The sequence below is a fragment of the Monodelphis domestica genome, chromosome 1 (genome assembly GCF_027887165.1).
Source record: "Monodelphis domestica isolate mMonDom1 chromosome 1, mMonDom1.pri, whole genome shotgun sequence".
Classification (NCBI taxonomy): domain Eukaryota; kingdom Metazoa; phylum Chordata; class Mammalia; order Didelphimorphia; family Didelphidae; genus Monodelphis; species Monodelphis domestica.
Window position 1 is genome coordinate 504,590,778 of NC_077227.1, and position 23,321 is coordinate 504,614,098.

A 23,321-nucleotide genomic window follows, 5' to 3' on the forward strand; every position below is an offset into this window, starting at 1 on the left:
ATTATCTCCATTTTACAGATGATGAAACTGAGGCTAACAGAAGTAAAATTATTTACCTAGAGTCACACAGCTAGTGAGTTTCTGAGGAAGAGTTTGAACTCAGGTGTCCCTGACTTCACAAGTCCAGCACTCTATCCATGTATTGGCCCTCTTTAACCTATGTCTACCCTGCCTTGCTTGGCTCTCCAATCTCTTCCATGGATTTAAAGTTAATGATGGGCTTAGAAAGTTGGAGGAGACAAGAAGGGTCAGAGCAGTTGAATCAACAACACCAAAGCATCAGTTAGTCCTGACGTAAAGAATGAGAAGCACACGGGAGGGAGGCAATTTCCATCTCCATCTTTAAAAGAAGGGTCTATCTGGGACTCACTTGGACAGAAATCTGCAGACCCAGCACTGAAAACCCTTGGCAGGAGCCGTAGGTCTGGGTGATCGATATGTTGTAGTTAGTGTCATTAAGGATGAAAACTCCAAAAGACATGCCCAGTTCCTTCTGTCACATCCATCAGCTTTCATTTTTCTCATTCCTTTCCAGGTTACTTTTAGCCTTTCGCCTTAGGTTGCTTGCCTCAGAAATCTGATATTTCATGGCTCAGGTCCTTGATGGATGGCCATCATATAGGGAGGGGTTAGATAGAGCCTGGGCTTAATCCTCTTTTTTTTTTAAGTGGGATGGGTCATTACAGCTCAATGGGAACTTAGATCAATGTGGTGCAGTTTCTGGTCCAAGGACCAGAGTTTGGGTTCAAAATCAGACTCCAATGCTTATTACCTTTTTGACCTAGAGAAGACTACTCCTTAATACCCTGGAGCCTCGATTCTCTCATTTATAAAATAAGGCCATTGGAATAGGTAATCTTTGAAGTCACTCCTGGCTTCTGATCTGGGACCCTCTATTCCTATAGATCTAGAACGTCAGTGCTGGAGGGACTGTGGAACATGAATTCTATAGGAATCATCATTATTATTTTTTAAAAATATATTTTATTTGATCATTTCCAAGCATTATTCGTTAAAGACTTAGATCATTTTCTTTTCCTCCCCCCCACCCCACCCCCCATAGCCGACGCGTAAATCCACTGGGCATTAGATGTTTTCTTGATTTGAACCCATTGCTTTGTTGATAATATTTGCATTAGAGTGTTCATTTAGAGTCTCTCCTCTGTCATGTCCCCTCAACCGCTGTATTCAGGCAGTTGCTTTTCCTCGGTGTTTCCACTCCCATAGTTTATCCTTTGCTTATGAATAGTGTTTTTTTCCCCTGGATCCCTGCAAATTGTTCAGGGACATTACACCGCCATTAATGGAGACGTCCATTCCCTTCGATTATACCACAGTGTATTAGTCTCTGTGTACAATGTTCTCCTGGTTCTGCTCCTCTCACTCTGCATCACTTCCTGGAGGTTGTTCCAGTCTCCATGGAATTCCTCCACTTTGTTATTCCTTTTAGCACAATAGTATTCCATCAACAACATATACCACAGTTTGTTCAGCCATTCCCCAATTGATGGGCATCCCCTCGTTTTCCAGTTTTTGGCCACCACAAAGAGCGCAGCTAGAATCATCATTATTATTAATAATAATAACAATAATAGTTTACACTTATGTAGCATTTGTTCTGTGCCAGGCACTGTACTAAGAGCTTTACAATTATTATCCCATTTGATCCTCACAGCAACCCTGGGAGCTAGATGCTATTATTGTCCCCATTTTACAGATGAGGAAACTGAGACAAATCTCAGTGCTGGAGTGACCTTAGAGATCATCTTTCATAACCTAGTTCTTCAGAGGAGAAAACTAAAGGGTAAGAGGGGGAAACCCCTTGCTGATCTCACAGAGTACTGGCAAAGCCTGGACCATAACCTGGCTCTCCTGACTCCAAGGCCAGGGCTACATGCACTATGGAATGAAAGAAAAAAAGCATTTATTAAGTTCCAACTGTATGAGAAGCACTATCCCATGCATCCTTTCTCTCCACTGAGGACCAGCCTGAGAAATGGGCTCACTTGACTTAGGATGAACCTGTTTTCAGTTCTATTGGATAAGGATAACCCGGGTCAATGTCACCAGATCATACCCTGCCGTACACGAGTATCCGTGCATGGTCATACATACACGGGCTGCAGTGGCAAGATTCTGGGCTCTGCCCCCCACCCTCTACTCCTACCTCCATCCTGAGGCTCATGACTACAAGCCTTTCCCTGGAAACAAATGAGTGACCAGCTGAGTACAATCTCTGACTTTTTAATTAAAAAGCTACCATCCTGCTTGGAAATTTGGGGAGATCAAATGGCATCATAGATAGTCTAAGTAGATACTGAATTATTGATTGCTTTTCCTTATCTGCTCAAGAGGGCTCTGCAGGCAAGATTGGAAGAGGAAGCCAGCCAGTGAGGTCCAGAGCTGCAGGGAACCCCTCCCCTCCTCCATCACTTCCACAGGCCCATGCAGGCACAGACCCAGAGGAAGCAGAGCTGGGGATGGAGCCTGGGCAGGAGGGCACCCAGGGGCCATACACGTTGCTTTATCCTATTCTCAATACAGATGGAATTTCTTGGTCTGGGTTTGTTCCTCCCTCCTCTTTCCTGATGAGTGGGCTTGGCAGCATGGCGAAGGTTGTCTCTTTGTCCCTTCACCCCTTTCTGGTCCCTGCTCTATGCTCTTTATCCCTTTGGGCCAGGGAAGATGATTGAAGCAATGGATTCACATAGGAGATCTGGATGATAGTCCTGGTCCTGCTGCGTGATAGATGTCCTTGAATAAGTCAGTGATCTCCAGTGAAATGAAGGAGTTGGACTACATCAGGGATTCCTAATCTTTTTTTGTTAAAAGGTTACAAAGTGCTTTTTTCATAGCAACTTTAAAAAGACCCCAAACCCTTACTTTCCATTTTAGAATCAGTACTGTATATTAGTTCCAAGGCAGAAGAGTGGTAAAGGCTAGGCAATGGAGGTCAAGTGACTTGCCCAGGGTCACACATCTAGGAAGTGTCTGAGGTTAGATTTGAACCCAGGACCTCCTGTCTCTAGGCCTGGCACTCTATCCACTGAGACACCGAGCTGCCCCCTTTTTGCTATATATATATTTAAGGAATTTTGCTAATCCCTATTTTATTGCTGAGAAAACTCAGATATAAGAAATAATTTGCCCTTGGGCAATCTGGTGAAGAAACCTATGAACCCTTTCTTAAAAGATTTTTTTCATTTTCTTTTTTTTTATTTAATTGATTAATTTACAGCATTTTCCCAGAATTACAAAAATCATGTTCTTTCCCTCCCCTCCCTCCCATATCCGGTGCACAATTCCACTGGGTTAAAAGAAGATTTTTAAATGCAGACAATAAAATATATCAGTTACAAAATAAATCAGTTATGCTAAAAGAGTGTATTATTTTATTTTATTTTTATTTTTTCAAATTTAAACATTGTTTTATTTGGTCAATTTCAAACATTATTCATTGAATACAAAAATCATTTTCTTTTCCTCCCTCCCCTCCCACCACCCCTCCCTTAGCTGACCATAGCTGACGTGATTCCACTGGATATCACATGTGTCCTTGTTCTGAACCTATTTCTATGTTGTTGGTATTTGTGCTAGGATGTTCATTTAGAATTTATCTCCAATCATATTCCCTCGGCCCCTGTAGTCAAGCAGTTGCCTTTCCTCGGTGTTTTTACTCCCACAGTTTGTCCTCTGCTTGTGGAGAGTGTTTTTTCTCCTAGATCCCTGCAGATTGTTCAGGGACATTGCATTGACACTAATGAAGAAGTCCATCACCTTTGATTGTACCACAGTGTATCAGTCTCTGTGTACAATGTTTTCCTGGTTCTGCTCCTTTCTCTTTGCATCACTTCCTGGAGGTTGTTCCAAGGAGTGTATTATTTTAAAATTGAAATGTAAAATAAAATATAGAACACTTTAAAGCAGCGGTTCTCAACCTTTCTAATGCCATGACCCCACAATACAGTTCCTCATGTTGCAGTCACCCCAAACCAAAAAATTATTTTGGTGGCGACTTCAAAACTGTAATTTTGCTACAGTTATGATTCGGAATGTAAATACCTGATATGCATTATGTATTCTCATTGCTACAAATTGAGAGGTCGAGAACCGCTGTTCTAAAGGAATAAGTTCCCCCAAGTTAAGGGCCTCTAATAGATAATCTCTCAGCTCCCTTCCTGTTCTAACCATCTTGATTCTGAATTCTCACCTATTTTTGGCATTCTCTATTCTTTTAATGCTCCCAGCTCTAATTTTGTGCTCTGAGTTCACTTCTAGCCCCAACTTCCAGTATTCCAAATCCTCTTCCAGTTCTGACATTCTATGGCCATCACTTACAGATTATCCAGACCCTTCTTGAACACTCCCAGTGATGGCAAACTCACTCCTTTCTGAGACAGTCTTTTCTGAGGTTGAACAGCTCCGATTATTAGACAGTGCTCCCTCTACCTCCTGCCAGCCCTTCAAATCTATGAAGGCTGCCCAGGGTACCCCCTGAGTCTTCTTTTGTCCATGCTAAGGTTAGTGAAGAGAAAAATTGTTAATTAGCAATAAACATTTTCACATTTGAATAGCATTTTACGCTGAGCACTTTCAAACATAATATATAATATTTATATTATATCACTATTAATAGTTAATTATTAATGATCAATTAAATAATAATTGATTTAAATAACTAATTAACATTAATTAATAATTTAAAATATATTAATATATTTTATATTATATTACAATATATTATATTGTTATATTATATTAATAATATTATATATTATGATAGCAAAAACTCACATTTACATAGATTTTAAACAAGTTTACAAAACACTTTCCCACCTATGAAGTAGGTAGTTAAAATATTATTATCCCCATTTTGCACCTGAAGAAACTGGGGCTCTAATGAAAGTGACTGGCTCAATAGCCTACACAGCTGGCTAACTCAAGTCAAGATTCAGGCCTCGCCCCTCGTCTCCAGGTCCAGTGCTTTTCTACTCTCCCTACTGCTTTCTCTAATGTTAAAATGATTCCTTACAGCACTGCCACGGGTTGGCCACAGATTTGTTATTATGTCCATCCTAGATGACGAAACGGAGACTCAGAGCAAAGAAGTCATTTGCCCACATATGGTCACGCTGGTGATTAGTGTCAGGCCAGAGCTCTTGTCTCAGACATTTTCTTGGCTCTCTGGATGAAAGCAAGCAGACAAGCAGGGAGAAGAATCTTTCCATCAGCAGCTCAAGAGCTCGGGGCCGTTGGCCTAGTGGGGCAGTGGCCGTCCTAGCCAGTGTCTCTTTCCCTGCCCCTGCTTCCAGCGTAAAGGCCCCTCCAGTGGTGCTGTTCCTGTTCCTACCACCCATTGCCTCTAATGTCCTTCGAAGCATAGTTCTGGGAAGGCATCAATAATTCAGGGGCTGCAGATAGAGATGCTTCTTAGCTCTGGAAAGCCAGGCCTTCCAGAAAGCTCCGGGGGGATTTCACCGAGCTGCTGCCCAGAGCAGCACTCTCAGCCTGCTGGCCAGGGACGTTCGGTTGGCTCCGGAAAACCAAACATCTCCAGGGGAGCTGACGAGTGCCTGTAACAGATGTCTTTGGAGAAGGTTTGGGGAGCCCATTAGCTTCCAGGAAACTCTCTACAGTTTTGACTAGTGGAAAAGAAAGCAAGGGAGATCATAACAACCTGACAATGATGCTAAAAAACAAATGGAGCATTTAATAAATAGACAGATGAGCAGAACATTCCGAAGGGGATACAGAGGAAAGGGGCTGCTCTGTCACTAAAGTCATTTCATTTAACAGGCAAGAAGGACCAAATCTGTGATTTCATTGATATAAGGATCTCCCAGAGGAGGAAACTCCTTCTAACAAAGCAGGTCATCATCCCAATCATTTCTAGCCTAAGAGACCTTAAAGCCTGGAGCCCTGAGATCTTAAAGGACTCATTCACCGTTGAACAGTATATGTGAGAGCTGGGCCTTGAACCCAAGTGTACCTGACTCCAACGTCAGCTCTCTACCATACTGGCTCTCGATGTTAAATTTACTATGCACTTAAAAAACAACTAAATGGGGGCAGCTAGATGTCTCAGTGGAGAGCACACCAGGCCTAGAGACTGGAGGTATTAGGTTCAAATTTGGCCTCAGATACTTCTTGGGCAAGTCATTTCATTCCCATTGCTTGGCCTTTACTGCTCTTCTGCCTTGGAACCAATACACAGTATTGATTCTAAGATGGAAGGTAAGGGATAAAAAAAATTAATAACAAATTCAGTGTCATATACAATTCTCTTTTTTTCTTTTGTTCTTTGCATATTGCAATGTTCATGTTATGTTCACAATAAAAAAGAAAAAATTAAATGTCTAGTTCTATTAGGTATCATTTGATTGATTGATTTTGTAGGTTATGTTTAAGTTCCAAATTGTCTTCCTCTTACCTTCATTGCCCCACATTAGAAAAGGCCGACATTTGATATAGATATATACGTGGAGCAATACAATATGTATTTCCATATATCATTTCTTTCTCTGGAGGTAGATAGCATTTTCCTTCATAAGTCCTTTGTAGTTGATATGAACAATCATGTTATTCAGAATAGTTTAGTCATTCACAGTCTCTCTTCAGACAGTACTGCTATAACAGTATATAATATTCTCTTGGTTTTGCTCATTTCACTTTGCATTACTTCATGCAAATCTTTTTCTTCCTTTGCTCTATCTTCTTCCTTCCTTCCTTCCTTCCTTCCTTCCTTTCTTTCTTTCTTTCTTTCTTTCTTTCTTTCTTTCTTTCTTTCTTTCTTTCTTTCTTTCTTTCTTTCTTTCTTTCTTTCTTTCTTTCTTTCTTTCTTTCTTTCTTTCCTTCTTTCCTTCTTTCTTTCCTTCTTTCTTTCTTCTTTCTTTCTTTCTTTCTTTCTTTCTTTCTTTCTTTCTTTCTTTCTTTCTTTCTTTCTTTCTTTCTTTCTTTCTTTCTTTCTTTCTTTCCTTCCTTCCTTCCTTCCTTCCTTCCTTCCTTCCTTCCTTCCTTCCTTTCTTTCTTTCTTTCTTTCTTTCTTTCTTTCTTTCTTTCTTTCTTTCTTTCTTTCTTTCTTTCTTTCTTTCTTTCTTTCTTTCTTTCTTTCTTTCTTTCCTTCCTTCCTTCCTTCCTTCCTTCCTTCCTTCCTTCCTTCCTTCCTCTCTTACCTTCCTTTCTCTCTTACCTTCCTTTCTCTCTTACCTTCCTTCCTTCCTCTCTTACCTGCCTTCCTTCTTCCTTCCTCCTTCCTTCCTTCCTTCCTTCCTTCCTTCCTTCCTCTCTTACCTTCCTTCCTTCCTTCCTCTCTTACCTTCCTTCCTTCCTTCCTTCCTTCCTTCCTTTCTCTCTTACCTTCCTTCCTTCCTTCCTTCCTTCCTTCCTTCCTTCCTTCCTTCCTTCCTTCCTTCCTTCCTTCCTTCCTTCCTTCCTCTCTTACCTTCCTCTCTTACCTTCCTTCCTTTCTCACTTACCTTCCTTCCTTTCTCTCTTACCTTCCTTCCTTCCTTCCTTCCTTCCTTTCTCTCTTACCTTCCATCTTTGAATCTCTACTATGTATTGATTCAAAGGCAGAAGAATAGTAAAGGCTAGGGAATGGGGGTTAAGTAACTTGCCCAGAGTCATCTAGTTTCTCCCAGATTTCTTTCCAGTCTCCTAGCAATTTTTAGCAGAGAGTTCTTAACCCATTTTTTAAACTTTTATCAAACATGAGCTTACTATTGTCATTTACTACTGTGTATTGTATATCTTTTCTATTCCATTTATTCACCATTCTTTTTCTTAGCCAGCACTAGATGGTTTTAATAATTACTATCTTATAATATAGTTTAAGATCTGGTACTACTAGACCTCCTTCCTTTACATTTTTTCCATCACTTCCTTTGATATTCTTGACCTTTTGTTATTTTTTTCTAACTCAATAAAATACTTTTGGGTAGTTTAATTGGGATGGCGCTGAATAAGTAGATTTGTTTTAGGTAGAATTTTCATTTTTATTATATAAGCTTGGCTCACCCATGAACAGTGAATATTTCTCCAATTGTTGAAATCCGTCTATTTGTATAAAAAGTGTTTTATAATTATGTTTATATAGTCTGGATTTGTCTTGACAGGCATACTTCCCAAGTATTCTATATTGTATTTGGTTATTTTAAATGAAATATTGCTCATGATTTCTTCTTGAAGGGATTTATTGGTAATATGTAGAGATGATTGATGTGGGTTTATTTTGTTTTGCTAAAATTACTAATTAAAAAAATTTTTTTTAAATTTTAAAAACCCTTTCCTTCCATCTTGGAGTCAATACTGTGTATGGGTTCCAAGGCAGAAGAGTGTTAAGGGCTAGACAATGGGGGTCTAGTGACTTGCTCAGGGTCACACAGCTGGGAAGTGTCTGAGGCCAGATTTGAACCCAGGACCTCCCATCTCTAGGCCTGGCTCTCAATCCACTGAGCTATCCAGCTGCCCCATTACAAAATTTTTCAATGAATTTTAGCTGTGTTTCTATGATTTTTCCACATATACCAATATGCCATCTGCAAAAAAAGAGATAGCTTTATTTCCTCATTTATTCTGATTTCTTCAATTTAAAAAAAATTATAATTGCTAACATATTGAGTACAAAATTGAATAACAGCAGGGATAATAGACATATTTGCTTCACTTCTAATCTTATTGGAAAAGCTTCTAGCTGCTTCTCATAACTGATAATGCATGCTGATGCTCATCATTTTAAGGAAAAATTCATTTATACCTAAACTTTCAAGTGTTTTTAGTAGGAACAAGTGTTGTATTTTCTAAAATGCCATTTCCATATCTATTGATATAATTCTATTATTTTTGTTGATTTTGTTATTGATATAATCAATTATGTTAATAGCTTTCTTTATATTGAGCCAGCTTTATATTCTTGGGATAAATTCCACTTGGTCACAATATATATAGTCTTTGTGATGTATTGCTGAAGTGTCCTAGCTTGTATTTTACTTAGGACTTTTGTATCAATACACATTAGCAAAATTTGTCTGTAATTTTCTTTCTCTGTTTTTGTTCATCATGATTTAGCTATTGGCACCATATTTGTTTCATAAAAGGAGATTGGTGGTACTCCTTCTTTGTCTATTATTCCAAATATTTTATTTAATATTGGAATTAGTTGATCTTTAAATGTTTGGGCGAATTCACTTGTAAACCCATCTGGTCCTGATGCTTTTTTCTTAGGAAGTTTATTTCTAGGCTGTTCAATTTCCTTTTCTAAAATAGACTTATTTAGATATTCTATTTCCTCATTGTTAATCTGGGCAGTTTATATTTTTAAGTATTCCTCCATTTCACTTAGATTATTCAATTTATTGACATACAATAGGGCAAAATAATACCTAATAAGTGCTTTAATTTAATCTTCATTAGTGGTATATTCACCTTTCCATTTTTATACTAGCAATATGGTTTTTGTCTCTTACATTTTTAATCATGTTAACTAATGGTTTATCTATTTTATTGGTTTTTCATAGTCAGCTCCTAGTTTTAATTGTTAATTCAATGGATTTATTAATTCAGTTTTATTAATCTTACCTTTACTTTTCACTAATCTGGTTTTTAATTAGGGATTTTTTCCTAGGTGTTTTTTTTTTCACTGCAAACTGAATTTATTAACCTATTCTTTCTCTGTTTTATTTATCTAAGCAGGTAAAGATAGAAATTTACTTTTGATTACCACTTTTGCTGTATTTCATAAGTTTGTTGTTGTTGTTTTTTAAACCCTTACTTCTGTATTGTTTCTAAGGCAGAAGAGCAGTAGGGCTAGGCAGTGGGGGGTTAAGTAACTTGCCAAGGATCATACAGCTAGGAAGTGTCTGAGGCTATCTCATAAGTTTTTGTATGTTGCTTATTATTATAATTCTCTTTAATAAAATTATTTGTTTCTATTTTTTATTCTTTCACCCACTCATTCTTAAAATTTTTATAGTAACCATTTTTTGTAAAAGTGCCATATACTGCTTAGAAAAAGGTATATTCTTTTATATTCCCATTCAATTCCTTCCAGATGTCTGTCTGACTTACCTAAGATTCTATTCCTCTATTTGATTTCTTTCTTATTTATCTTTTGGTTAGATTTATCTAGTTTTGTTTTGTTTTTTAAACCCTTACCTTCTGTCTTGGAGTCAATACTGTGTATTGGCTCCAAGGCAGAAGAGTGGTAAGGGCTAGGCAATGGGGGTCAAGTGACTTGCCCAGGGTCACACAGCTAGGAAGTGGCTGAGGCTGGATTTGAACGTAGGACCGCCCCGTCTCTAGGCCTGGCTCTCAATCCACTGAGCCACCCAGATGCCCCTGATTTATCTAGTTTTGAGAAGAGAAAGTTGAAGTCCCTCACTATTATGGTTTTGCTTTCTATTTTCATTTGTAATTCATTTACCTTTTTCTTTATAAGTTTGGATGTTATAGCATTCTTTGCATGTATGTTTAGTATTGTTATTATTATTTCATTATCCATAATACCTTTGAACATGTAATTTCCCTGCTTTTCTTTTAATGAAATCTATTTTTAGCTTTAATTTTGTTTGAGATCATGATTCCTAACCTTGTTTTTTTATATTAACTGAAGCATAATAAATTCTACTACAACCCTTTATTTTTCCTCCTTTTGTATCTCTCATTTTTAAATGTTGTTTTTTTTTTTGTAAACAACATATTGTCAGCTTGTTGGTTTTTTTAAATCAATTCTGCTGTTTCTGTTTTATGGGTGAGCTCATCTCCTTCACATTCAAAGTTATAATTACTAGTTATGTAGTTCTCTCCATCCTACTTTCTCTCACTGTTTATCCTTCTCTCTCTTTACTATATCTCTCATCAGAACACCAGTTTACTTCATTTGTCCCTAATCTGCATACCTTTCCAAGAGTCCCTTATCTTATCCCCCAGGCCCTCTTATTTCTCCATAAATTAAGACTTTTATACCAAACTAGATGTATAAGTTATTCTGTCCTTAACATAGTTCCAGTATGAATAAGGTTCATCTGCTTAGCAGCCTGGCCTCTACCCAACTTCTCCCCACTGTACAAACTTTTCCATTGATGCCCCTTTTGTGTAAGATAATTTCCTCTCTTTTAACTCTTCCTACTTAATTTTATTTTTTAGGATCATTCCATCATAATGGATTCAAACCCAAGCCTCTATCTATGGATACTCTAACTACCCCCAAAATGATAATATTCATAAGGGGTACAGATAGCATTTTTTCATATAAGATAGGAAACAATTTAACTTTATGAAATTCCTTGTAATTCATCTTGCATGTTTACCTTCTTATGTCTCTTTAATTCTTGTATTTAAAAGTCAAATTTTCTGTTCAATTCTGGTCTTTCCCTCAAGAATGTGTGGAAGTCCTTTAATTCAGTAAATAGCCATTTCTTTCCTTGCAGAATTACACTGTTTTTCTGGGTAGGTTATTCTTAGTTGTAAACTCAACCTTTGTCTTTGGAATATTATATTCCAGACCCTTCAGCCTTTAAAGTAGAAGCTGCTAAATCTTATGTTATCCTGATTGTAGCTCCATAGTATTTGAATTTTCTTTCTGATTGCTTGCAATATTTTGTCTTTAACTTGAGAAATTTGAAACTTAAGCTGTATGTGTCCTGAGAGTCTTCATTTGGGGATGTCTTTCATGTCATGATTGGTAGATTAAAAAAATATTTTGCTCTCTAAATCTAAAACTTCAGTGCAATTTTCCTTAATAATTTTTTCAAGTAAAACATCTAGACTCCTTTTTGATCATGACTTTTAGGAAGTCCAACAATTCTTATATCTAATATCACCTCAATTTGTTTTTAAGATGTTTTTCCGATGAGATATTTCATGTTCTTTTTTCTTTTTTCATTCTGTTTTATTATTTCTTGGTGTCTTACAAATTCATCCTCTTGCCAATTCTAATTTTTAATGGGTTATTTTCTTCAATGAGGTTTTGGACCTCTTTTTCCATTTAGTTGACTTTATTATAATTTTCTTATATTATTTTATTTATTTTTCTAATATTTCTTCTACTCTACTTCTCTTATTTGTTTTTTAACTCTTCCAAGAATTCTTTTTTGGGCTTGTGATTATTTTACATTTTTCCTTAGAAGTTTTACAAGTAACTTTTTATTTCATTGTCTTCTTCTGTGGTTGAATCCTGTTCTCTATCACCATAGTAATCATCATGTTTCTTTTTCTGCTAGTTACTTATTTTGGGGGTGTAAATGGTCAATTTTTTGGCTATTAACTTTTTGTTAGAGTTGGGCTCTGCTCCTATGGTATTGGGCTTTAGGTATGTCTTGGGCTTTAGGTTTTTCATGTTGTTTTCAGAGCGCTACCTAGGGATTTTGCTTCCCATATTCCAAGGCCAGGTGTGGCCACTGCTCTTCCTGCTTGATCTTGGTTTATGAATGTCCTCTGATACTCCTCTCCAATGACTAAGAACTTCTCCCCTGAATTATTGCCACTGAAAATGTTCTCACTCACCAAGGTCCTGGAAACACACTACAATTCTCCTGTAGATATAAGCATTATTCTGCTCTAGAACCAAAACTAGAGATTCAGTGTGACCATGGCCAGTCATCTCTGCCCCAGCCCTCTGCAACCTAATTCACTTGTACATCCTCCTATCCCATAGCTGGTCTGGGACTTTGTCTGATCAACAGATGTCCATTGCCAGCAGAGGGCCATGTAATCTTCCCCTGATCAGTCACCCAACCCCTTCACTATCCTTGGGGCAAAAGTTCCCAAAGCTGGGGTTGCCATTGGCATTGTCACTCCTAAGGCATGCTGGTTATTGATGTCTTCCCATTCAGATGACCACCCTGGTAGGTAAGGCTTTTCCCAATATCTTCCTAAGTTTTTTTCAGTCTAGATGTCTGCTTTATCTCAATATTTTATTATTTCTATTATTCTAAAATTCAATTTGAGGCATTATTTTAAATTATTTGGAGAGGAGTTTGGAAAAACCAGGTAATTTCATACCATCTTCCCAAATTCCCTGTATTGGTTTTAGTTAAATTTAAATATTAAGTGCTTTCTTCATTTGTAATTTCTGACGGTGTTTCTTACTTTTCTTTTTTTGGTAGGGAGGTTTGCTTATCCCTATTTTGGTGCTAAGAAAACTTTAATGTGGAAAATAATTTGCCCAAGAGGACAAACCTATGTCTTTTCTATACTATATATCTCCCCAGAAGTTAGTACACTGCTTTTACACATACTAAATACTTTAGGAAATGTTTGTTTTAGGGGAAAAGCAGGGGAATGTGAACCCTATTTTGAATTTCTAGTCCAAGGCTTGTTTCTGTTATACAAAGAATAATACGCCACCTTGCTTTGACTCAATTTCCTCCTTTGGAAAGGGAAATAATAATTATACTCTTAACCTCAAAGGGTCAAGGTTGTTGAAACATGATAGTATATAGACATCAAAATAGCTACCATTCTTATCAGGAGTGGTGTATAACCTGGTTTTCTTTCTGGGTTGGGCTGGATTATTCCTTCTAGGGCAATGCTGGTCCTGCTGCCTTCTGGCTCCTGACGTTTCTCCTGAAGACTCCCACTGCTCTTGCTGCCGTCCTTGGGGAGTTAGAAAGCACCCTCCAGAAGGAAGGGCAGGTGCTGACCCAGATGGCCAGTATTCCTCAGGGAGTCCTGGATAACATGCCAATTTTTGGTAAGTTATATTTATTCCTTCACTCTGTCCCTCCTATGTGGGGCTCCCATTCCCATTCTTGGGAAAGTCCAAAATGAGGAATGACAGCTAGAGGCTAGAGGCAGTCCTAACCATCAGCAAACTTGCAAAGCAAGTGAAACTGGTTCTTGGGGTCCTTGGTCATTTGGATATCATAGAGGAAACAGACCCCCAGGGAAGGTATTAGTTCTTAAAACCAGCCCAGATTTTTTTTCCTTCTTTCCTCATTGGGGGGGATCCTCCATTTTTTTCTCAGGCTTAGATCACCATCTTCCAGTCATCTTGTTGCCTCAAGAAAAGATCTCTGATTCCTATTTCTGTCCTTTCCTAAATTTTAGGCTGGCTTCTTTCCTTAGGAACTTCCTGCTCTGAGTTCATCAGTTCTCAGAGCATTTTGAGCCTTCTGAGCCTTCCTTCCTTGAAAGCTTCCATCTCTCCACAGTAAAGGAAGGGTGTCCAAGAGAGCTGGGCCTTCCTGGGTTTTGTCACTGAGTGGGGCCACCAAAGGACTGGTGTCTATACTTTAACTCTGTGGCCTTGGTTTGCTCCCCTTGATTTTCCAAGCTCCATGTAAAAGAATTAAGCTAGCTAAATTCTAAGACTGATCTATAAATCACGAAGCCTGCTTTTCCCTTTGAATCAAGGGACCAAGGCTCAAGTTCTACATCATCATTTATTAGTGTGTCCCTGGAGCAAAATTTTGCTCCTTTGACACTTGTTTCTTCATCTGTGAATGGGCTTAAGAATCCTTGCTCTATCTGTCTCACAGATTCACTTTGCTGTTCTTTCCATTTATACTGCTGTAGTCATGGTGTATATTGTTTGTTATAAAAGTCAATAGACAGTCAACAAGCATTTATTAAGTATCTGGGGCTTATGGGTGTTCGAGGAGGACTTAGCACCTCTAGCATGAGATTTTGTGGAGTCCTTTTCGGGGTGCTTATCCACCTTCGTCATCCTTTCACCCAGCTCTCACTTGTGGCTCCAAGAAGCTGCAGCATGCACAGCAGTCTCACTCCAGTAAACCATCTAGACAGCCAGGCTAAATCAGGTTGAGCATCAGTGACAGACTTCAGACCCATCAGTGAATTACAGAGATGTCTACCCCAAGCATTCAAAGAGTTCCCCTGCTGGAATGGGCCAACGAGAACAATTTGTTCCAATGGCCAGCAAGACAACTGAAGCAGGCACTGTGGAGTGCTTAGAGCTTGGAAAGACATCAACGATGCCCAGGTTATCCACTGTGTCCTGGGCCATCACCAGGCATCCTGATGTTTGTTTTGCTGCTAAACTTCCATGACTCTAGAAGAGAGATGGGGCTGATGACCTTGCGCAACTCTGTCTCTCTTAAATCCAATTCATGAGCAAGTTAAGACATCACCCATTGGTCCTCTTCAAAAACAAAGGACAGCTGCCAGGAGAGGTAGTTCTATCTGCCAGTGCAGGTGGGCCCCTTTTCTGCAGCTTAGAGAGTAGAGGTTAAGTGAGTTCCAAAGTCACATAGCCAGTCTATTTCAAGAACAGGACTGAACTCAGGTTTCCCTGGCTTGGTGACTTGCTCTTGATCCACCAGGCTACGCTGCCTCTCCATCATTTTATTTTTTTAATAACCCTGACCTTCTGTCTTAGAATCAATACTGTGTATTAGTTCTAAAGCAAAAGAGTGTCAAGGGCTAGGCAATGGGAATTGTGATTTGCCCAGAATCAGTGTCTGAGGGCAGATCTGAACTTAAGAAAATGAGTTTTCCTGACTTCTGGTCAGACATTTTACCCACTGTACTGCCTAGCTACCCCCAGGGCTATTTAGGTATCTTCTAACCAACCTAAACCTCTCCCCTATCACCCCAGGCTATGGCTCTCTCATTTTTCTTTTTCTACTGCTTGCAGACAGTGTATTGAGTGAGAGCCTGAGATTGACAGCTGCCCCTTTCATCACCCGGGAAGTACTGGAGGACTTGGTGCTGCCCCTGGCAGATGGACGGGAGTACAGCCTCCGGCAAGGCGACCGCCTCCTTCTTTTCCCCTTCCTCAGCCCTCAGAAGGACCCAGAAATTTATGAAGACCCAGAGGTAACAAATGGCCATCCTGCTGACTTACCTGGAAGTCAAAAATGGGAATGAGTTTTTCCTTGCACAGAGATCCTGGGACATGGATTCAGAAGTCCTGGGTTTGAACCCTGCTTGTATCATTTATAAGCTATGTGATCTTAGATGAGTCACTTCTTTTTCTTTCAGCCTCAGTCTATTCATCTGTAACCTGCATTGCCCAACAATTTATTCATCTCTGTATAATAATTTTAAAGTTGGGTTTTTTTTCCCCCTCAGAACAGCAGTTCCTATTTTACAGATACAGAAACATGAAGTTACTTACCCAAGTCCACACGATTAGTAAATATTAGACTAGAGATTTAAACCTATATCTGATTCTAGTAAGGTTAATATTCTTTCCATCATACAATGCTCTCAATAAGATATGAAACACTTTATAACCATAAAGCACAAAATAAGTTGTATAATTATTGTTTTTAATCAATGACCTCCAAAAACAACTTTAGGAAGACAACACCTCTCAGTAGAACCCCGATTTTCTGGGACACAGTGATTTCCATTGGCCAGCAGGACCTCTTCATTCATTCATTTACTCATTTCCCTCTGTTTGCCCAGCCAGCACTTACTACAGGTAGATTAGAGAAAGGAGAGAGATTGGAAGCAATCAGGGTCTACTGCCGTAATCTAGACCAGAAGTGATAAGAGCTGGTTGTGTTTTCTCTGCCAGAAGCTCAGGATGCTCTCCCCAATACCATTTTGTTTCCAACCAAGTTGGCTTTGTTTCCTGCCTCCTCCTCTATTGGAGGCTGATATGTTACTTAGCATAAGTACCTGGGACAAATTGGTCATCATGTCACTCCACTAGCTGCACTCTTCATCCCCCAGGAGGTTCTGGCACTGCCCTTGGCAAGTAGATAAAAGTAGCTGTAGCTAGGTGACTCAGAGGATAGAGTGAGGGGCCTGGAGGCAGGAAAACTCATCTTCCTGAGCTCAAATTTGGCTTCAGACACTAGCTTAACTGTGTGACCATGGGTAAGTCATGTAACCTCATTAGCTTCCATTTCCTTGTCTATAAAATGAGCAGAAGGAAATGATAAATCACCCCATTATCTTTTCCAAGAAAACCCTGAATGGGGTCACAAAGATTTGGATATGACTGAAGCAACAACAATAACAAGCATAAAAGTTAAAATCTCAATAATAAAAAAAATTATAATTTAAGGGATTTTATTAAATGATCATCAGAAATCAAGGAATAAAGAGGATACAAAATAAAAACTACATACCCATGGTTGGTTAGCTATTTTCAAAATCCCCACTCACCACCATCACTGCTGATTCTATATCGGAGAGGAGGAGCCTCAATGCCCACTCCCTTTATCCTCTGTCTACAGGAAGTACGTAATGACAGGAAGTCAGTGGGCTCTTGGGATATGTAGTTCTTTTTTTTAGGGTAACAGATTTTCAATTATTCACAACTCATTATCAGTGTGAACCTGGGCAAATTATTTAACCTTTGTTTGCCCCAGTTTCCTTAACTCTAAAATGGGTACATTAAGATTGTTGTCAAGATCCAATATTTGTAAAGTGCCTGGAACATGGTAGGCCCTTATTGTCTTTCCTTCTCTTCCTTGGGTTGGTTTCTTTCTCATCTTTTCTTTTTTATTAAACCCTTGTTTTCCATATTGGAATCAAAACTATATATCGGTTCCAAGGCTAGTAAGGGCTTAATGGGGGTTAAGTGACTTGTCCAGGGTCACACAGCTAGGAAATGTCTGAGTTCAGATTTGAACCCAGGACCTCCCGTCTCTAGTCTAGTTCTCAATCCACTGATCCACCCAGCTGCCCCTTCCCTGTGCTGGTTTCTGGGAGTTCCCTTAGTCCATTCAAGGAGCCTCTGACTTTCTAGTAGTTGGAAAGAGTCATTTCCAAGTAATGCAGCATTTTGTGAGATTCATTTGACATGGCCAGAGCCCAAACAGGTACATATATATACCCACACCAAAAATCTACTACAGACATATATGTGATCCTAAACATATATGTACATTCATACAATAAACACCTAGACCTAATAAGAGGCAGTAATTTTTTCTTTAAAGCACCGAATTTGGGACCAAAAGACTTGGAGTTTTGTTCTGACTTGATCACTCATTAGCAGTATGACCTCAAAGATAATTTACTCTCTCTGGGGTTTGGTTTCCTTTTCTTAAGGATAAATGTTGACCTAGATGTTATATCAGGTCTGATGGCCTACAATGATAATAACATATACATTCATAAATGTGTATACACATGCATATCTATATATACATAGAATCATAGAACCAGTACTGGAAGGGCCTGATCTCAGAGGTCATCAGTCCAGAACCCTCACTTTACAGAAGAGGAAAATGAAGCCCAGAGAGGTATACTGACTGTACCAAGTCCTACGTGTATTAAATGTATTTAAAGTACTAAATCTACTAAAAGTGTTTACAAGTACTAAATATACTTACAAGTACTAAAAGTGCTTATAAATACTAAAAGTACTTATAAGCACTAAATGTACTTAAGTGCTAAAATACTTGCAAGTACTAAAAGTGCTTAAAAGTACTTAAATTACAAAATGTACTAAAACTGCATACATGCACTAAATGGATTTGTAAGTACTAAAAGTTCTAACTATACTAAAGTGTTTACAAGTGCTAAATGTACTTAAGTACTAAAACTAGTTACAAGTACTAAATGTTCTTACAAGCACTAAAAATGCTTACAAGTACTAAATATACTAAGTGTTTATAAGTACTAAATGTACTTAAATACTAAAAGTAGTTACAAATACTAAATGTACTTAAATACTGAAAGTATGTACAAGTACTAAATGTACTTAAGTACTAAAAGTACTAAAAGCGTTTATAAGTACTAAATGTACTTTTAAGTACTAGAAGTACTTACAAGTACTAAATGTACTTACAAGTACTAAAAGTGCTTAAATACTTAAAATATTAAATGCATTAAAAGTGTTTACAAGTACTAAATGTACATATAATATGTACATTTATATAATATGTACATTATATATATGAAATATACACACACATATCATAATATAATATACATACTAAATGTAAGTACATTTAATATAATTAAATGTAATTACAAGTACTAAATTTTAGAAAGGGGATTAAAATCCAGGTCTTCTTTAAAGCTAGTACCCCTTTCACTAGACTACTTCTCTAAATAAATTAAGTCAACAAGTCTTTTTTTAAGTCAGTGCTAATCTCTGGGGATACAAAGAAAGACAAAAAAGTCCTTGCTTTCAAAAAGCTCACTGTCAAATGAATACATCTATGAGCCCAAGCCAGGTTTTCATAGCCTGTGAACAAAAGGAGAATTGAAACCATGGCTTTGAGGGGGTTTGGGAATTGATATGGCCTTGTTGTTCCATCAACCATCTTTCTGAAGAAAAGAGAAAAAGAATTCTCACTGTATTTCAGGTGTTCAAGTACAACCGATTCCTGAACCAGGATGGGAGTGAGAAGCGAGATTTCTACAAGGGTGGGAAGAGGCTCAAGAATTACAACCTGCCGTGGGGAGCTGGGACTAACATGTGTCTGGGGAGGAGCCATGCAATCAGCAGCATCAAACAGTAAGTTTAGCAGAGGATCCTGCCCTGGGTGCCAGGCCTCACTGACCAACAGTCACTTTTTTGGACACTGGCTCTTCCTGTCAGTGTCATGGGGGACATCATTCATCCACTGGGGTTTTTATTTTGTTTGGTTTGTTTTGTTTTTTACCATTCCCACTTGCCAAACCTCCTAATTCCTAAACTCTACTCAAAACCACCATGTTTCTAATGTAGCTGACTTGGCTCATTGTGTTCAGAGATTGGGCAAACTCTTAGAATTTAGAGACAGAAGCTACCTTGGAGACCGTCTAGTCCAGACACTTTACAGAAGAAGAAAGATGAGACGCAGAGAGCTTAAGTAACTTGCCCAAGGTCACAGGGTTGGGAAGTGTCTGAGGCTAGATTTGAACTCCTTATTCCAGGCCCAGGCCCAGTCTTTCCAAAGCTCATAAAATATCCATTGACCCAGTCTCAGACGAAGCTGTAGCTAAACCTTTCTAAGAGGCAGCTAGATGGCTCAGTGGATAGGATGCTGGGCCTGGAGTCAGGAAGGGCTGAGTTCCAATCCAGCTTCAGACATTCACTCTCTGTGTGACCCTAAACAAATCACTTAACCCCTATTTGCCTTAATCCACTAGAGAAAGAAATGGCAAAATGCTCCAGTATCTTTGCCTAGAAAATCTTGTATGGAGTCATGGAGAGTCAGACACCACTGAATAGCCAACTCCTTAACAAAAACTCCTATAATCTAACCTGGCCCATTACCCCTTCTGGGCCAGGAGCTCCCCATTCCTCGTTCCTGTAGCCCCAGCTACCCCAGTTGCCCATTCAGATGAGCCAAAATGAGGTGACTGGTTGAATGAATCTCTGATTGGAAAGAATTAACCAATCACAAAACATTCTGACAATGAATGGAGGTTTGGTGGTACTTCAGTCCCCCTCTCCTTTTTTCCCTTTTTTTTTTTAAGTACAGAATTGTGATTTCGTTGCTGTAGGGAATCCCTGGTGAGGAAACTCTCTACTAATGTAGATAGGCATCTGATCTGCAATTTATGGTTTTGGAGAGTTGCCTGGGACACTAAAAAGATCAAGAAAATTTCCCAAGAGTTCATAGCTAGGAGACGTCGGAGAAGGAACTCGAACCTCAGGCTTCCTCAGTCAGAAGCCAGCTCCATCTCCCCTACTTCTAGATGTTTCTTATAATAGCCATATTACTAGATTATATATAATATTATTAAATGGAACTTTTCTATAAAATGTAATACTTGAGCTAATTTCCTCTCCTTCTTACCCAGAAAAAAGGCAATACAAAATCCTTGGTGAGGAGCATTCTCTTCCTCTCAAAATTTGTATATATTTTCTGTTAAGTTACATGAACATAATAGAATATAAGCTTCTTGAGGGTAGGGACGATTTCATTTTTGTTTTTGTGTCCCTAGCACCTAGCAGAGAGGCCTGTGCATAGTAAATAAGCCCTTAATATTTGTTAAATTGCAGATTCTTTCTTTTTTCATTTGAGATCTCTTCCAGAGAATGACTAATATAGGGAAATATTTTAAATGATTGCACACGTAAAATCTACATCAGATTACTTACCATCTTGGGGTAAGTGGGAGGGAGAGAATTTGGAACTCAAAAAATTTAAAAAATGAATGTTAAAAAATTACTTTTCCATGTTATTGGGGGAAAATAAAATATTATTTTAAAAACCTGTTGACTTGAAAACAGGTACAAGTAAGTTTCTACCACCTCAGAAAGGTCAAAATTTAGGGAGTAGCTGGGTGGTACAGTGGACTGAGAATCAGGCCTAGAGATGGGAGGTCCTGGGTTCAAATCCAACCTCAGATACTTTTTAGCTGTGTGACCCTGGGCAAGTCACTTGTCTCCCATTGCCTAGCCCTTACCACTCTTCTGCCTTGGAGCCAATACACAGTATTGACTCCAAGATGGAAGGTAAAGGTTTAAAAAAAAAAAAGAGTATGAGCTATTATTATCCTTTGTCTTGACAATCAATTCCAATCTCCCTCCACACTCCCATTATTTGCTTCCTTAAAGGTAGTATATATATATAGCCTCAGACACTTCCCAGATGTGTGGCCCTTACCACTCTTCTGCTTTGGAACCAATATACAGTATTGATTCCAAGACAGAAAATAAGGGTTATTTTTTTTAAAGGTCAGAATTTAGTGTAACATATAGATAATTTCCTGTTTCCCCCAAGTTTGCAAAGAATATTCCTTTCATTATTTCTTTTTTATTTTCTTTTCCTTTCTTTTTTTTATCCCTTTCAGTATTTGTCTTTTTTTTCTTTGCTTTTCCTTTCTTTTTTAACTCTTTTCATTACAACGGGCAGGACTTTCCCCACGTTAAACCCCAACAGTGTCCCAACAACCCCTTTCTTTGACAGAGGATCAAACTGAGGTCCTGAGAAGGGACATGCCTCGTCCAAGGTCACCTGTTAGTGGCAGAGCCAGGACCGGAACCGTGGCCTCTGGGTTCCCTGTACAAACCTCTTTCCTTTGTGCCGTGATGCCTTTCTAAATAAAGTACCTGCTGTCGCAGGGCTGGAGGGGCATTTGGGAGCTTCCACCCTCATTCCTCACTAAGAATGCCTTGGCAGGAGTAATCCCTCATCTGAAACCTCCTTGGCTAAGACATTGGACATACTGTTCAGAGTTCCCTGGGGCAGCTACTTTTGTACATTTTGAACCTTTTAACTCAAGCTGATTTATTGCCATGTTTAAACTATTACAAAGGATGAGCTCAGGGACACTTTGGGCCTACTAAACCCTGATTCCTGGTTCCGTGTATTTCAGCGTCAGATTTCTGAGGCATCTAGGCTGGCCTGAGAACAGGGTTGCAGACTTTTAACTTAGCAAATCCTATGTGTCCAGGCCTGACTTTGGGACGGTGGGGACCTCAGAAGAACAAGACATGATTCCCTGCCCCAGAAAGCTTGGAGAGCTTGCCTAAGGTCACAGGTAGTTAGTGGCAAAGCTAGGATTTGAACCTTTAATCTTGTACTCTTGCAACTGCAACTAGGAGGGACCTTTGAATAACAGGCCCCATTTTTATGATATCTTGAGGTTCCCAAAGAGCTATTCCCACAATGCTCAGGTTGGCATTATCCCCATTTACAAGTGGGAAAATTGAGACCCAAATTTGCTCCTCCTCACACAGAAAGAATCAAAGCTGAGATCGGAGTGTGAGCCTTCAGCTCCACAACTCTTTGCATTATATGACTATGCTTCCCTACAGAATGGTCCAAGCTAGAAGGATTCAATTCCTTCTAATTCAGTTCCTTCAATTCCTGGAATTCAAGCCTCTCATTTTGCAGGGGAGCAAACCAAGTTTCAGAAGGGGTAAAGCACATGAAATGACTTTTATTATTGGTTAGTGAAGTCCTTGGTGAATGCCAGAAGGGAGATGAAGAAGAGAACTCATCCAACTGGCTTCCCTCCTTTTTCCTCTCCTGGCAGCTTTCCTGCCCCTCTTCTTTCTGTTCTCTTGTCTCCTTCTTCCCTCCACACCCAGACCAATATGGTGGATGAGGTGGAATGGGCGAATGAGAAGGGGAACATGAGTTTCTGAGGTTCCTTATAATTCAAATTCCGTGAAATCCTTTGGTTCTGTCATAATAATGAAAATGCATGCTTCAATTGTGCTTTTATTTTTAAACCATTACCTTCTTTTTTTTTTAAGATGCTTATTTTCTGTCTTAGAATCAATACTGTGTATTAGTAAGGGCTAGGCAATGAGGATTAAGGGACTTGCCCAGGGTCACACAGCTAGGAAGTGTTTGAGGTCACATTTGAATCCAAGACCTCCCATCTCTAGACCTGACTCTCAATGCACAGAGTCACTTAGCTACCCCCTTGCATTGTACTTTTAATATTTACAGAGGCTTTTCCTTGCTCCATCCCTGTGAGAAGTAGCATTAAGTATTATTTTCATT

The 23,321-nt window shown here is 38.9% G+C and overlaps 1 protein-coding gene across 1 annotated transcript in view; it reads left to right on the top strand.

Annotated features, from left to right (window-relative positions):
* The window catches only part of PTGIS (prostaglandin I2 synthase), a 60,079-nt gene that overhangs the window by 29,747 nt on the left and 7,011 nt on the right, over positions 1 to 23,321 (top strand). The window contains exons 7-9 of the mRNA XM_056812960.1: positions 13,522 to 13,690; positions 15,596 to 15,777; positions 19,236 to 19,387. Of these exons, the coding sequence (XP_056668938.1) occupies positions 13,522 to 13,690; positions 15,596 to 15,777; positions 19,236 to 19,387 (503 nt within the window). The remainder of the gene's footprint in view (positions 1 to 13,521; positions 13,691 to 15,595; positions 15,778 to 19,235; positions 19,388 to 23,321) is intronic.